The sequence below is a fragment of the Cetorhinus maximus genome, chromosome 10 (assembly GCF_964194155.1).
Source record: "Cetorhinus maximus chromosome 10, sCetMax3.hap1.1, whole genome shotgun sequence".
Lineage (NCBI taxonomy): Eukaryota > Metazoa > Chordata > Chondrichthyes > Lamniformes > Cetorhinidae > Cetorhinus > Cetorhinus maximus.
In genome coordinates this window covers 20,013,343-20,030,588 of record NC_135888.1, presented here as the reverse complement: position 1 = coordinate 20,030,588, position 17,246 = coordinate 20,013,343, and the positions used below count along the sequence as shown (strand labels likewise).

The following is a 17,246-nucleotide window of genomic DNA, read 5'->3' as shown; positions in this document are numbered from 1 at the left end:
AGTAATTTCGTATTTATTTGCTCTGTTTGGGCTTAAAAATTGTGACTTTCATAAAATATAAGCCATCATACACTGTATGGTGAGTTTACCAGCAAAGGAACGTTTCCTCTCCCTCTTGACTCCCCTCAAATTCAATTTGATATTGAATTTGGATGAGGGGTACAAAAGGAAATATTTATTGAACTCTTTGAAGTTCTCTGCACTGCCAACTTATTTGGTCAATTCAAAACAAGATTTGTGTACCTGTATATCGCTGTCACTTCCTATTTGATACTTTTCATATGCCAGTGCTCTTGGTTAAATAGTCACAAAAATGTTTTGGTGTTTGGTGAAATTGTGATTTTTTATCCAGGAACATCATGCTGTTGAGAAACAGTCTGAAGTAGTTTAAAAGCATAGAAGAATGTCAAGGTGACTGAGCAGTAAGTCAACAGGTGGAGTTGCCACAGAAGTATAAACTGAGACCTTTCTAATTGATTCGAATTGAATATCATTTCAGGAATAAAAATGATAGGAATAAGAGGCAGAAATGATGACATTGAGTACAAACGTCATTGTTGTGAAAATTCAAACTTCCACAGATTAGTTGGTTCTCACACAGCCATTCTGTTCTGTAATGGTGGCAATACAATTACATTTTTTATTCATTCATGGGATGTGGGTATTGCTGGCAAGGCCAGTATTTATTGCCCTTTTTTAAAAAAATTCCTTTGAAAGCCCTACTGGAAAGTGCACAGATATGGATATTGGGTGAGGACTAGATGAGTTGCAAGGCCTGCTGTAGCACATGAAGGCCAGTCAGACCTGTACCCTGGCAGGGCAGGGAGGTTGGGGAGGGGAATAAAAATTGTGGAGAATCTTTTGGACAGCCAGAATTCCCATTTAAATGTTGATATTTCCATTTAAATCATGGAATTATACAGCACAGAAGAAGGAGGCCATTTGAGTCATCATGCCTGTGCTGACTCTTCACGAGTTCTCCAATTAGCCCCCTGCTCTTTTCACATTGCCCTGCGATTGTTTTTCTTTTCAAGTATTTAGCCAATTACTTTTTAAAAGTCACTGCTTCCATCAGCCTTTCTGGCTGTACTTTCCAGATCATAGCAACTTGCTGCATGAAAAAAAAGTTCTCATCTCCTCCTCAGTATAAATGTGGCCATATCCTTTTAAATGTAGCCATACTGCCTTAAATGTGGTCAAGCCCCTTTAAATATGACCACGTCTCTATGTAGACATGTCCCTTTAAATATGGCCATGCTCATTTAAATGTATACATGAGTCTTTAAATGTGGCCATGTCCTTTTAAAAGTGGCCATGCCCTTTTAAATGTAGACTTCTGTCTTTAACTGTGGCCATGTCCTTTTAAATGTAAACTTCTGTCTTTCAATGTGGCCATGCCCTTTTAAATATAGACTTCTATCTTTAAATGTAACCATCCCTTTTAAATGTCGACACATCTCTTTAAATGCGGCCATGTCCTTTTAAATGTAGACTTGTCCCTTTAAATGTGGCCATGCCACATCTGCAGTGGGACGTTGAAGATTTTTTATGAATGAGTGTGTTTCGCGCGAGGTGGGCGGTTGCCTAGCGACAGTGAAGCGCCCCGCCCCCTATGCCGACGTCATGCAGGCGAGAGGAGGAGGAGGAGGAGGTCGACGAGGGGAGGCGGGGTGAGAGGGGGGGAAGCTGCTCGCGCGCCGTGTGGCCGTTTTGTCAGCTTCGGCTTTGGGGAAAGATGGCGCCGTGCGGCCGGGGCGAGCGCCGGAGCCGCCGCGCCCTGGTGGCCCTGACCGCCACCGTTACTTTCCTGGTACAGCTGCTGCGCCAGGGCCACGCCGCCCGGCTGTACAGCAGCCAGGACCCGGTGGTCATCCTGGAGGCGGACGGGGCCAAGGGCCTGCTGAGCAACTCGTCGGCCGCTTGGGTGGTGGAGTTCTACTCGTCCTGGTGCGGCCACTGTGTCAACTACGCGCCCACCTGGAAGGCGCTGGCCAGGGATGTGAAAGGTGAGGCCTGGCGGGCCCGTGGAGGACTGAGGATGTTGCGGGGGTGTGGGGTTGGCGATCCGCTTGCATTGCATTGCACTGCACACTTGCTTTACTTTGCCTAGAGACAATATAGAATAACGGGTCCAATTCTAAAGGTGGTGCAGGAATATAGAGGAGCAGGGAATCGGTCATCCAGCTCCTCGAGCGAGGAACAGAGGGTGCACATACTCTTGTAAAACCAATAAACGTAAACAAATTGGAAGCCTCTCCAAGGGCTGCTGTAACAAAAAATAAACTTTTTCAAGGGAAACTTATCGAATTAAATTGAATTTGGTTTTCTGGGCTGGCAAGGGTGCATATGTGTATAAGTCGTTGGAGGTGGCAGGAGAGGTTGAGAGTGCGGCTTGTAAAAAGCATGCAGTACCCTAGGTTTTATTAGCAAGGGGCAAGGAGGTGGTGTTGAAACAGAAAGTGCTCAGGAAAAAAATACTCAGCAAGTCTGGCTGGCAGCATCCTGTGGGGAGAGAAACAGGAGTTAACGTTTCAGGTCGAATGTGAGTCTTCTTTGTAACTTATTAGAGTGTTAACTCTGTTTCTTTCTCCACAGAATGTTGCCAGACCTGCTGAGTTTTTCCAGCACTTTGTTTTTTTTATTTCAGATCTCCTCCCGTATCCGCAGAATTTTGCTTTTATTTTGGAGGTTCTGTTGAACATGTATAAAGCACTAGTTAGACCTCGGCTGGAGTATTGCATCCAGTTCTGGGTGCTGCATGTGAAAGCATTGGAGAGAGTGCAGAAAAGATTCGTGAGAATGATTCCAGAGATGAGGGACTTGAGTTACGAAGATAGATTGTAGAAGTTAGGACTGTTTTACTTTGGAGGAGAGAAGGCTGCGAGGATGTTTGTTAGGGGTGTTCAAAATCATGAGAGTAAACAGAGAGAAACTTTTCCCACTCATGAAAGGATCAGGAACAAGAAGGCACAGATTTAAAGTAATCAGTAAAAGAATCAAAAGCAACATGAGGAAAATCTTTTTCAAGCAACGAGCGGTTAGGGTCTAGAACGTGCTGCTTGAGAATGTGATGGAGTGGGGTTCAATCAATGATTTCATAGGGGAATTGGACCGTTATCTGAAAAGGAAGAATGTGCAGGGTTACAAGGAGAAGGTGGGGAATGTCACTAGGTGAATTGCTCATTCGGAGAACTGGTGCAGACATGATGGGCTGAATGGCCTGCACCATAGCAATTCTGTGATTCTGCTTTACTTTTGCCTTACATTTGCCACTGCCTTTGCATTTTGCAACAGCAACCTCAGTGAAGGTGCTGAAGTGTATGTGAATTGCTGAACGCCACCTTGCAGAAGGTGTTTTTTTTATTTGTTAAACCTTTCCTATTGCTATTGCAAAGTTTCCCAATGCTTACTGTGTGTGCTGCCAAGTTAACATAACAAAAGAACCATGCCACAGGCCACGAATTACCTTCTGTGCACATATGGTTAACACTTTTATTGCTCAGCCTTATCTTTGTTTTTATTAGCAGGTTGAGATTTGGTTTCTGTATGTGTACAGTGATTTATTACAGCATACTGTAATGGGTATTTTACAGTTAAACATTTTTTCTACTTTCTAAAACATAATTTTAATATCAAAGTGTAAACTTAAGAAATATTTATAAACAATCTAAGTCTACTTTGTTCTGCTTGGCTCTGATAGAGTTCTTAAGCCTTGTATTGATGGTGGATGTTTTGTAGTACAGTGTCTGTAAAACAGATTATATCCAGCCTTAGCTGACTTGTATTTTCTGCCAGCTAAAACTTGGAGAGACCATTGTTTTCAGCTCCCAGCACCAACTTTACACCCTCATGACTCCATTCCTTTCCATGAACACTGTCTGACACTGAACCAGGCTGTTCACAAAGATTAGCTAGATCCGCATCCGTAACATCACCAGCTTTCACCCCTACTTCAGCCTTGAGTTAACTGTGGTTCACTTAGTAGCACTTTCACTCCTGAAGCTGAAGGTTCTGGGTTCAAGTCCTATTTTGGGATTTGAATGCAAAATCAAGGCTGACAGTTCAGTACAGTTGAAGGTGCAGTCTTGTAGATAAGGATATTAAAAGGCCTGCTCTTTCATGTGGACATAAAAGACCCTGTGGCGCTATTTTGAAGAAGAGCAGGGAGGGGAGTTATCCACTGTGTCCTGGCCAATATTTATCCCTCAATTAACATCACAAAAACCGATGATCCGGCCATTATTGGATTGCTATTTGTGGGAGTTTGCTGTGCGCAAATTAGCAGCTGTGCTTCCAACACTACAACAGTGACGACTTCAAACATACTTCATTGGCTGTAAAGTGCTTTGAGATGCCTAGTGCTGTAAAAAGTGCTATCTTCTTTTAAGTTTCGTTCATGCCTTTGTAGGCTCCAGACTCAAATTATCTTCTACCCTCTTGTAAATCTCGGCTCATCCAAAACTCTTCTGCTTGTATCTTATCTTGCACAAAGACCTACTCACCCATCACCCTTGTCTTTGCTGATCTACACTGCCTCCTCATTCTCCAATGCCTCAAGGTTAAACTTCTTATCCTTGCGTTTAAATTGCGTTGTGGCCTTGTCCCTCCCTAGCTCTGCAAGAAGCTCCTTTAGCCCTACATACCCTCACTCCCATATTCTATTAGTCTGGCCTTTTATGCATCCTCCCCTCCCTGTACCCCACCAGTGGCAACCTTATTTTCAGTCATCAAGATCTTACTTCTGTAATTCTCTGTTGAAACTTCTCCCTTTTCCTTTAAGGTCCTCCTCAAAATCTACCTCTTTGACCAAACCTTTGGTCTTGTGCCTCTGTGAAGCATCTTGCTGAATTTCCACATGTAATGCACTGCAGGGTTGCAACTTTTTGTACAACGATAATAAATTTGATTTAGAATGAAAATGTAATCACCTGACATCTTTTTAATATAAACACAAAAACCTGTAAAATTCTTAAATTGTAGCTAACCTTAGAACAACAGTCTATCCTTCTAACAAAAGCAGTCTTTTAAGACCTTATTTCTGAGAAAGCAATGCAGCCAGGTTTGAGGTAACATTGTTAATTATTTTTATAGTTCCACATTTTAATGGCAGGTGGACTTAGTCACGTAGCGTCAGAACTTAAATAGGAGAGACAGTTAGCAGAAGGTGACACATCTTCTGGTGCCTCCCAGATTTGGTAATTATCAATGTTTAGTTTAGAGTTGCAGCAGTTAGATGAAGAACCTTACTATACATCTGGGCAAATGTATTAATTCACTTAGGGGCCTGGAAGACCCAAGATTCTGCTGTGGTCCATAAGAAGTTAACTGATTTCAGCTGACAAGGCAGTTGAGTTGCTGCCGTTGGCCCCTCAGCCCTGAGGCTAGGGAGGGAGAAACTGGCTAAGCATTCCACCCTTTTTGACCTCTGCCCCACTATGGTTCAAAATGTTCATTCAGCCACCATTTACACAGCACCTGACACTTGGATCACTTGGGGCTGTTTTCTTTGGAGCAAAGGAGGCTGAGAGGGGCTTTGAGTTCTATAATATTTTGAGATGATTAGTTAAAGTGGATGGGAAGGTCCCATTTCGATTAGCAGAGAGGTCAATAACCAGGGAGCACAGAGTTAAAGTAACTGGTAGAAGGATTAGAGGGGAGTTGAGAATTTTCTTTCACGGAGATGGTGGGAGGGCTCTGGGACTCGCTGCCTGAAAGGGTTTTAAAAAATAACTTGGATTGGCACTTGTAGCTTTGTAGGTTACAGTATTTCAACCCAAGAGGCAGAAAGTGGGATTAGGCTGGATAGCTCCTTTTGGTTGGCAAAGACCCAAGGGGCTGGATGGTTGCATCCTGTGGTGTAAATTTTCTGTTTCTAATTCACTGGTTTAATTAAATTAAACCGTGGCTGATCTGGACTTCGCTTACCCATCATTGCTCCATTTCCTTTGTTATCCCTGCCAGACAAAAATCTTCTCATAGCAACTAATTTTTAAAAAAAACAAAGATTGTCCCAGCATCCAAAGACATTTTGGAGAGAAAAAAATTTAGATTTCTGCTACTCGTTTCAGAAAAAAATTGCTTCCTGATTTCAATGCTATTTGGCCTAGCTTGAACTGTAAAATTATCATCCTCTTGTTGTGATGTCCGACCAGAGGAAATGGCCTCTACCCTATTGAATTCTGTTAAACCAAGTATTTATTCACCCGTCAACCTTCTTGGCATATAGTCCAAGTTTAAGTAATAAAAAACAAGTCCTGGAATTACTCAGGTCTGGGAGCATCTTTGGAGAGAGAAACAGTTAATGATTTGAGTCGAATATGACTCTTCTTCAGAACTGTCAGTTTCAAAGAAGAGTCATATTCAACTTAACGCTATTTCTGTTTCGCCCCCCCCCCCCCCCCCCCCCCCCCCCACAGATCCAGCCAGACCTGCTGAATATTTCCATTATTTTCTGTTTAATTTCAGATTTCCAGCATCGGCGTTATTTTGCTTTTATCCAAATTTATGCAACTTATGTTGTAAATGAGGACTGCCTTGACTTGGTTATGAGACTGTCCAAAGTTAAATCATGCGCAGCTTCTCTGAGACCTGTATCAAAAATGCAGAAGGGAATAAAGAGCTACTGGCGAGTGAAGCTGTAACACAACATATGACTGCCACTTCAAAATTAAGTTTAAACCCGTATTTACACAAGAACTTTCACATCCCAAGCCACTTCATAGCCAATTAATATTGTGGTTACTGTTGCTTGGTTTGAAATCATGTGGAGAATAAATTTACAGGGGGGAGAAAACTGCCCAGGGCATCATAATGGGTTCCCTGGCAATCCAATTCTGGTGGTTGAATCTGTCAAAGTGAAATTTTTGAATTTGTTGTTGAAACATGGGGATGAGATTGTATCTTTGAAGCTATTTTTTCTTGATGTCAAATTCTGGGGACTGGTTTTGTTCAGTTTTTGGTCAGAATTTTTCCCTGGCAGTGTCATTATAGAGGATGATGGATAGCATGTTTAGTTGACACACAGTGCCCAGACTAATGGATTATTGTTAACATGTTGTGAAATGAGGTTAATCCTCAAGAAATACAGCCAACTCTAACTTGAGTTACCAAGCTTCTGATCTTGGCCAGAAACTTAACTAGATGAGCCACACACAGACTCACACACACAATCTGGCTACAAGAGCTGGTCAGAGGCTGGGTATTCTGTAATGAATGACACATCTCTTGACTCCCTAAAGCCTTACCATGATCTACCAAGTCAGAGTTGGAAAGGAATACTCAATACTTGCTTGGATGAATGTAGCTCCAATAACACTCCAAGAAGCTCAACATCAACAAGGGCAAAACAAAAACAGAATTACCTGGAAAAACTCAGCAGGTCTGGCAGCATCGGTGGAGAAGAAAACAGTTGACCTTTCGAGTCCACATGACCCTTCGGCAGAACTGAAGTATAGTTAGGAGAGAGGTGAAATATAAGCTGGTCTAAGGTGGGGGACGGGGGGGAGAGAGAAGTTGAGGGTGGGGTGGTTGTGGGGATAAGCAAGCAGTGATAGGAGCAGATAATCAAAAGATGTCACAGACAAAAGGATCAAAGAGGTGTTGAAGGTGGTGATATCTAAGAAAAGTGCTAATTAAGAATGGATGGCAGGATACTCAAGGTACAGCTCTAGTGGGGGTGGGGTGGAAAGACTAACAAAGTATTAGTTGTAGATTTAAAAATAATGGAAATAGGTGGGAAAAGAAGAATCTATATAAATTATTGGAAAAAAAAAGGAGGGGGAAGAAACGGGGTGGGGATGGGGGGAGGGGGAGTTTAAGATCTAAAGTTGTTGAATTCAATATTCAGCCCGGAAGGCTGTAAAGTGCCTAGTCGGAAGATGAGGTGCTGTTTCTCCAGTTTGCGTTGGGCTTCACTGGAACAATGCAGCAAGCCAAGGACAGACATGTGGGCAAGAGAACAGGGTGGAGTGTTAAAATGGCAAGCGACAGGGAGGTTTGGGTCTTTCTTGCAGACCGACCGCAGGTGTTCTGCAAAGCGGTCGCCCAGTTTGCGTTTGATCTCTCCAATGTAGAGGAGACCGCATTGGGAGCAACGAATGCAGTAGACTAAGTTAGGGGAAATGCAAGTGAAATGCTGCTTCACTTGAAAGGAGTGTTTGGGCCCTTGGACGGTGAGGAGAGAGAAAGTGAAGGGGCAGGTGTTGCATCTTCTGCGTGGGCATGGGGAGGTGCCATAGGTGGGGGTTGAGGAGTAGGGGGTGATGGAGGAGTGGACCAGGGTGTCCCGGAGAGAACGATCCCTACGGAATGCCGCCGGGGGGGGGTGAAGGGAAGATGTGTTTGGTGGTGGCATCATGCTGGAGTTGGCGGAAACAAGCTTTTAGCTTTTTGTTTTTATCAACAAGGGCAAAGCTTGTTTGATTGGCATCACCCTCCACCACTGATAGTAGCGGAGGGTGATGCCAATAGCGTGTACCGTCGACAAGGTGCGCTGGAGCAACTTACCAAGACTGCATCTATACAGCTTTCAAATCTCTGACTCATACTGTTGAGGAGGACAAGGCAGCAGGTGCTTGGGTCCACCATCACCTGCAAGTCCCACTTCAAGTCACATGTCATCTTGGAAGCATCTTGCCGCTGAGTCGAATCTTGGAACCCCTACCTAACAACACAATGGGTGTCCCTAAACTACACAGATTGCAGCAGTTCAAGAAGGTGGCTGATCACCTTCCCGGGAAATTAGGAATGGGTAACAAATGCTGGCTTTGCCAGTAATGCCCACATCCACATTTTTAAAAATGCCTTTGTTAAAATACTTGCTCATGTCATTGTGCAACACCACTTACAACCTCAAGGTTAAACTGAACAATGAAATGCACGTCAGTTTTTCTTCCCCATTTGTATAATCAGTGCCTTCGTGGAATACCCTGAAACTAATTTCAAGGAACAAAAGGTTGATACAACTCAGCTGTGGCTCAGTTCATAGCACCCTCGCCTTTGAATCAGAGGGTTGTGGGTTCGTGTCCCACTCCCGGAAACCAAGAACTGTGATTGTACTCGAAAGATTTGCAATCTGTGACTGTTGATGACTCGAAAGAGTTTCCAACTGCTTGCACCCTCGCCTTTGAATCAGAGGGTTGTGGGTTCATGTCCCACTCCTGGAAACCAAGAACTGTGATTGTACTCAAAAAAAAGAGTTGCAATCTGTGACTGTTGATAACTCGAAAGAGTTTCCAACTGCTTGCACCCTCGCCTTTGAATCAGAGGGTTGTGGGTTCATGTCCCACTCCTGGAAACCAAGAACTGTGATTGTACTCAAAAAAAAAGAGTTGCAATCTGTGACTGTTGATAACTCAAAAGAATTTTTTTTTTTTTTGGGCTCTGCAACACCTTTTTTTTCCCCCACCCTCCCTTGGCCCATCCCCTTTCTCTTCCCTGTTTACTACAGAGCAGATTAAGCAACAATCTGGAATTGTGCACTCTCAATTGCATCAGAGTCATGAATTTTGACACTATTAATGCAAAGCCACAGGCAGAACCTTGTAGGTCTCCTGATGCCAGGGAAGATAGTTGCAGGCTAAGTGTGCATTATAAATATACTGCAGGTTGAGTATCCTTTAACCGAAACCCTAGGTTTCCTTTAGATTGCCTTTCGGATTTCAGATTTTGGTTTTCGGATACTGCATGTCGGCCTAGGCCTACTTATATTACAATAGCCTAAGCCTAGATTAGCCATAGTCTAAAGTAAATAAAACGGCTAGAAAAGTAAGATGTATCACTGAATAATAAATGCAGGGTACCTGTCATAAGTTTCTTTTTGATAGGTTCACAACACAAATCACAAGTTAAGCAGTGCAGACAAATAACTAAACTTCTGTGTGAAAGGGCGATGAGGTTCTAAAAAGATGCAGTTTTTGGATGTTTCAGCTTTCGGATTTACGAATAAAGGATACTAGACCTGAACTGCCCTTTGTACCCAAAAGCCAAATGTCAACCACAACTTCAAAAGAGCGAACATTACATTTTCCATTTCCAACACATATCATAGCCTCAAATGAACGGTGTTGTGGTTGGGTTGAGACTGTCCAAAATCATTCTGCCAATCATTCTTGCAGTTGAAGAAAATATTGTATCTTCTAGAGTTCTGTGCACATGCATTTGTAGAGCCCAGTTTTGTAATTGTGGCCTTTATTGAAAAAGACACCTGCAAATAAAATTTTTAAAAATTCATTCATGGGATGTGGGCATCGCTGGCTAGGCCAGCATTTATTGCCCACCCCTAATTGCCCTTGTTCAGAAGGCAGTTAAGAGTCAACCACAATGCTATGGCTCTGAAGTCAGATGTAGGCCAGATAAAGCACACTAGTGAACTGGATCGGTTTTTACAACAATCGGCAATGGTTTCATGGTTATCATTAGACTTTTAATTCCAGGTTTTTATTGGAATGGCAGGACTTGAACCCAGGTCCCCAGAGCATTACCCTGGGTCTCTAGATTACTAACTAGTCCAGTGACAATACCACTATGCCATCACCTCCCCATTTAAGAGCAGCTAAAGGAAATGAGTACTGTGCGCTCATACTCCATCCTGTTGAATTCAAAATGAACCTAGCCTTGTTAATCCTTGTAACAAGTGTTAGCTGGCCATTCATTACACAACAGGTTCCTCCTTTTAATGATAGTTGTGCTGTTTAGTTCATGAGCCTGTACTAATGACAAAGAACATTTGTGGCTTTATTCTTAATACTCTGTTACTGAAATTAAATGTTATTGACAATGCTGCAGAAGATTACATACTAGTGAAAAGTTTGACCTAATATCCTGTGCAGACGCACACAAAAAGGTTCATTTGATAATTCAAAAAAACTGCAGATATTAAATGAAAAGCAGAAAAATTGAAAATGCACAGTGGCAATCCCATGGAGATAGTTTTGGATGGCCCCACCTGAAACATTGTCTGTATCCTTCTCCTTCGAATGACTGAAGATATTTCCAGCATTTTGCTTTAAGTTTAACTTTAACTTCCTGTGTAACTGAATTATGTTCTAAAACTAGCAGCTGTGAATATGCATATTTTAAAAATACTAATGGGAAGTCAATAATGGGCAGTGTAGGCTTTTTGGTTTTGAATGCTGGTAATCCATTGATAAAGATGTACTTTCTTTTGTCAAACCAACTTATCAATCTCCCATTACTTTTTACAGGAGCATTAAATTTATTGCTGATATTGAATTCCATAACTTAAACTTTTCAATGAATAATGATCATGCATTATGTGACACGCAAGCAATACAAGTTTTATGCTGATTTCTGCAGCTGTGTTGGTATTTGTGTAGTTTTATCCCATTGCTTATCTGTACTTGCTAAAGTTTCCCTCAATGTCCTGTGGCTTTTGTACACTGCTATCAAAACTCTGCAAGTACAGAATACGAAGTTTAAATGCTTTCATATATTGATATGGAAAAATCTGTGCAAAAATATTGAATTGAAGGTCTTCATTGCATTATTTTTCAGAAAAATAGTTAAGATGCTTATCAAAATAAATTCGGCTGCTTTGCTCAGACAGGATAAAAACAATTTTTTTTAATGGTAGCCTGGAGAATTTGTGGCTTTACTACATTATAGACTTTTGTTCAGAAAGCTCTAAGTTACTTGTTGATCTTACTTTTGTTGATCTTACTTAAGTGTAAGCCTACAGTCTCCACCTTCCTCTTGCCCCTTCCCCCCCACCCCCTCCAAAACCCAAAACTCCCCCAAAAAAATCCTTGTCTCCAGGTTAGGAATGGCTAGAATTTAAAAACAATCTCAGCTGCTGCCCATAGAAACAGGAATTTATTATGGCCACAGCTCACATTGTTGGACGATGCCCTTTCCTATTACCATGACAGTTCCCCCTATTCAGTGCACTTGTGGATACAGACAGGTGGAAGCAGGCGGGAGCTGGGATGCCTTGCCTTGAAACCAAGCTTTTCATTCGCTTGCGTTCATGCAGAGACTGTTGCCCCTTTTGTGTTCAGTGTGAATTGATGTCCATCTGCCACTGAAGACTTATAATTGGGGCTGGTGCCTGTCTTGAGTCACTGGACTGTGATGCATAGGGCGAATATGTTTGCCTCTTGAATGCTTGAAATGGATAGTGTTGAAGCTCTCAATTGTACAAGAAGCTGCCTCATTCCTGCATTATATTGGCCCCAGGATTCAATTTCAGAAAAGTTTTGCATGGGTCTGGCTGTATACTGTTTTAAAAAAAATTATAATTTTTTTTCCTAATACTGAAGCAGGCTTGTGTGTATGTGACTAATTTAATTAAATTGAAAATAGTCAGACTGCAAGGTTTAAATCATCAAAGGGTTAGGTGTAAGCAGGCATTTTGAAATAGAAATAGACGAGCTAGCTTTTGCATTTTTAGATAAGTTGAGAGGTTGTTTGAATTTCAATGGGTAATTAGAAGGTGACAAGGAAAGTGGTTGCATCTTGCAGGAGTTCATAGGTAAGCAAGCAGCGGTGATATCATGTGTTATTGACCCAAAAGCAAAGACAAGATGGAAACAAAGGATCTTACATTTGGAAGAATTTGAGTTTCAAAGAAAGTTTGAAACAATGGGGTTTACAGATCAAAAGGGAGAAAATCTATTTAAAGAAAGATGGAAAGCTGTATGGTGAGCGGCCCTGTGAGACCTTGAGAGGTGAACTGTGTGAAACAGACCTGTGAAAGAGCAGCCTCTAGCCATCCAAGAGAAGTGTTGGTTTGGTCCAGAGTGCAAGCTTTTGTTAAAAGCCTTGGAGTTCCATTGTCGAGGGAGAGAGAAGCTGTGAAATACTCCCCTTATAGCAACAGTGGACACTTGTGGTAATATTGCTGGATGTTTTATAGATGAAGAATCTATTTGGACTGTTGCCTGAAAGGAGTGTATAGCTGAGAGTCTAGTTAAGTAGGACTCTTGGAAAATGTTATAAGATTAAGTCTAACTGTGTAACTGTAATCTTGTATGTGTAACTTTTTCTTTTCTTTTGTTAATAAATGTTTTAATTAAACTTTTAGAATCTCCAAAGGTGGTAGTGGACTCCAACTTCAGTGTACATACCTTCTCATAATAAATACAAATTGCAAAATCGTTGTGATAGCTTGACTAAGTTTCCCTTTAGGATTTTGTCAGCCTGGCAATTACCGCCTGTCATATCATAACAATACATCTATTTTGGCACATGCTCATTTGATATGTTGGTATACACTCCTTTTACAAAGTCAAGTTTTAATGTGTTTAATGACACCTGGAAGAAGCTCCAGATTTGTTTTACACCTGTATTTGTTTTACACCTGGATTTGTTTTACATCTGGATTTGTTTTTTCATAGCTATCTAACATCTTTTTCCACATTAGGTCAAATTGCACACACTAGTTGAAGATCTGAGTGGATTAGTGACCTTTGAGAAGGCTAGTTCACAAACACCTTGTATCACAAGGTAATCATGCTGCCTTGAGGTTACATGGCTTATTTGCTCTTAGTAAACATATAGCACATGCCTGAGACATGAGTAATTTGAAAATTGGTTACTTTGCAGCCGGCAGACAAAATGACCTTATTTGAACACACTTCCCTGAGGGCATTATACCAGACAGGGAGTGTGTTGCAGAACACACAAAGCCAGTAACATAATGTACTACTTAGCAGTGTAGTATAAACTGGATGATGTTTGCACTGTGATCCACATTTGCAGTGAAAATTTCCAAGCTGCTTTGTCTCCCTTTTGATGGGGAGACAAAGGACAGTAACAATTGTGAAATACACTGTGCCTTGTTTTTCAGTTTAATGGATTGTATTCTTATTCTGTGATGTATATCTGCTCATAGAAGGTGTTGATTTCAATCTGATGTCATTCCACATACATTCAATCGGGAAATTGTCAGCTGGTGGCAAGTTTGTAATCCCCATTTTATGAAAGCAGATTAAAGCTTCTGTGCATGCGTAACAGGGAAGTAACAATTTTTGTTGCACGGTAGAGCTTGCATTTTTGTTTTGGTAGTGTGTCACCATCAGTGGCAGCTGAGCCATACCTGTAACAGAAACATTCTTGGGCACTTAGGTCTAGCACTACAGCCAATGGCAAAAATGTTCTCACCATCTACTGTGTTTGAAATACAAACTAGCTGATCTCTCTCCTAGAACATTCAGATCCATTTCATTCTGGATCTAACAAGCAGCCCCCTGATTTGCTGTCTTCATTCCAGTGGTTCAGGCTTATATTTGTTTGTTTTTCCCATAATGCTGTGTTCATGCTGCTACTACCCAACGAAGAGTGCAGGAGGGCATGCAGGAGCAGCGTACCTAAAACTGAGGTGTCAATCTGGTGGAGCTACAACACAGGTCTACTTCCATGTCAAACAGCATAAGCAGCATGCAATAGAGCTAAGCGATCCCACAACCAACGGATCAAATCTAAGCTCTACAGTCCTGCCACATCCAGCCATGAATGGTGATGGACAGCTAAACCACTAGAGAGTGTTTGCTCTTGATATCAAGGCAGCATTTGGTCGAGTGTGGCATCAAGGAGTCCTAGCAAAACTGGAGTCAATAGGAATCAGGGAAAACTCTCCACTGGTTGGTAGCACAAAGGAAGATGGTTTGGTTGTTGGAGGGCAATCATCTCAGATCCAGGACATCACTGCCCGAGTTGTTCAGGGTAGTGTTCTAGGCCCAACCATCTTCAGTTGCTTCATCAATGACTTTCCATCATAAGGTCAGAACTGGGGATGTTCGTTGATGATTGCACAATGCACAGCACCGTCTGCGACTTCTTAGATACTGAAGTGTCCAAGTACAGCAAGACCTGGACAAAATCCAAGCTTGGTCTGACAAGTAGCAAGTAACATTCGTGCCACACAAGTGCCAGGTAATGATCATCTCCAACAAGAGAGAATCTAACCATTGCTCCTTGATGTCCAATGGCATTACCATCACTGATGCCCCTACTATCAACATCCTCGGGGTTACCATTGACCAGAAACTGAATCAGACTAGCCATATAAATACTGTGGTTAGGTCAGAGGCTAGGAATCCTGCGGCGATTAACTCACCGCCTGATTCCCAAAGCCTGTCCACTATTAACGAGGCACAAGTCAGAGTGTGATGGAATACTCTCCACTTGCCTGCATGAGTGCAGCTCCAACAACACTCAAGAAGCTTGACAGAAGCTCGACACCATCCAAGAAAAAGCAGCCTGCTTGATTGGCACCCCATCCCTAAACATTCACTCTCTCCACCATCAGTGCACAATGGTGCAGTGTGTACCATCTACAATTTGCACTGCAGCAACTTGCCAAGACTCCTTAGACAGCACCTTCCAAACCCACGACCATTACCAACTAGAAGGACAAGGGGAACAGACACATGGGAACACCACCACCTGGAAGTTCCCCTCCAAGCCATTCATCATCCTGACTTGGAATTATATCGCTGTTTCTTCACTGTCACTGGCTCAAAATCCTGGAACTACCTTCCTAGCAGTACTGTGGGTGTACCTACACCACATGAACTGCAGTGGTTCAAGAAGGCAGCTCACCACCACCTTCTCGAGGGAAATTAGGGATGGGCAATAAATACTGACCTAGCCAATGATGCCCACATCCTATGAATGAATTTTTAAAAAACAGGAGATGGTGGGCGGCTCCACAAATATCCCCATCTACAATGATGTGGGAGCTCAGCATAAAAGTGCAAAGACAAGGCTGAAACATTTGCAACAATCTTCAGCCAGAAATCTGAAGTGGATGATCCATCTCTGCCTCCTCCTGAGCTTCCCAGCATCACAGATGCTAGTCTTCAGCCAATTCAATTCACTCCACATGATATTAAGAAATGGCTGAAGGCATTGGATACTGCAAAGGCTCTGGGCCCTGACAACATTCCAGCAATAGCATTGAAGACTTGTGCTCCAGAACAAGCTGCACCCTTTGCCAAGCTGTTCCAGTACAGCTACAACACTGGCAGATATCTTGTAATGTGGAGAAGTGCCCAGGTATGTCCTGTCTACAAAAAGCAGGAGAAATCCAACCTGGCCAATTACCACCATCAGTCTACTCTCAGTCATCAGCAAAGTAATGGAAAGTGTCGTCGACAGTGCTATCAAGAGACACTTACTCAGCAATATCCTTAGTTATAATTGCTTGGTGTCAGGGGCAGCTATCTTAGGACTCCAGAATTAAGGTTTAGATTTATAAATAAAAAGATCTAAAACTTTAAATTAAATAAACAAAATAATTAAAATAAATACCTAACACACATACCTGTGTAGTAAGTGGTATTAGCATTTAATAAGCATAGTAAATTGTAATGTACATAGGAATTATTCTAAGTTAATTAAGAGAGTGTGGATGTGATGGGCCGAATGGCCTCCTGCACCGTAGCAATTCTGTGAAAATAATTAAATTAGTTAACTAATATCTATCTGGCCATTATTACTTCTGTTATGTTGCAGCTGCAGAACGTGGGAGCTTTTGGATGCCAAGGCAATCCAAGACAAACACATCTGCAGAAAGTGTAAGCAGCCAGAGGAATCCCAGATCAGGATTATCGATCTGGAAGCCGAACTGCAGACAATATGCAACATAAGGGAGGTGGGGGGGAAATGCCTGGACAGGTTTTTCCAGAGTTTTGGATCATCTGTTTTGCCCAGCAGTGAGCGACAGGAGGATGTGACTGTGAGTGAGACAGGTAAAGGAACCGAGGAGATTAGAGTGGAGGAGACTCAGACTTTGCATTTTGCAAACAGGTTTGAGGTGCTTTCAGCCTGTGAAGATGAAAGCGAGGTCTGCAGGGTGGATAAGGGGACTGTCCATGGCACCATGGTACAGGAAGCCGTTCGAGCAGGGGGAGCAAAACGGAATGTAGTGATAGTAGGTCGCAGTACTGTGAGGAGGGATTGACACTGTTCTCTGCAGCAAAGAGCAAGAGTCCAGGTGGTTGTGTTGCCTGCCCAGTGCCAGGGATATCTGCTCAGAGCTGGAGAGGAACATAGAATGGGAGAAGGAGGATCTATAGTCATGGCCCATGTAGGTACCAACGACATAGGCAGGGCAAGCAAAGAGGTTCTGCATAGTCAATATGAGGAGCTAGGCACCGAATTAAGAAGCAGAACCTCAAAGGTAGTAATCTCTGGATTGTTACCTTAGCCGTTACAAATTGGCGGTAGGGCAAATAAGATTAGGGAGATGAATGTGTGGCTCAAAGACTGATGTGGGAGAAGTG

General features: G+C 42.4%; 1 protein-coding gene across 2 annotated transcripts in view; it reads left to right on the top strand.

Annotated features, from left to right (window-relative positions):
- The first annotated feature begins 1,691 nt into the window (after positions 1 to 1,691).
- qsox2 (quiescin Q6 sulfhydryl oxidase 2) overlaps positions 1,692 to 17,246 on the top strand; it is a 93,966-nt gene continuing 78,411 nt past the window's right edge. For both annotated transcript variants that reach the window (XM_078550097.1, XM_078550096.1), the window contains exon 1: positions 1,692 to 2,006. In XM_078550097.1, the coding sequence (XP_078406223.1) occupies positions 1,736 to 2,006 (271 nt within the window). In that variant the 5' untranslated portion in view covers positions 1,692 to 1,735. The remainder of the gene's footprint in view (positions 2,007 to 17,246) is intronic.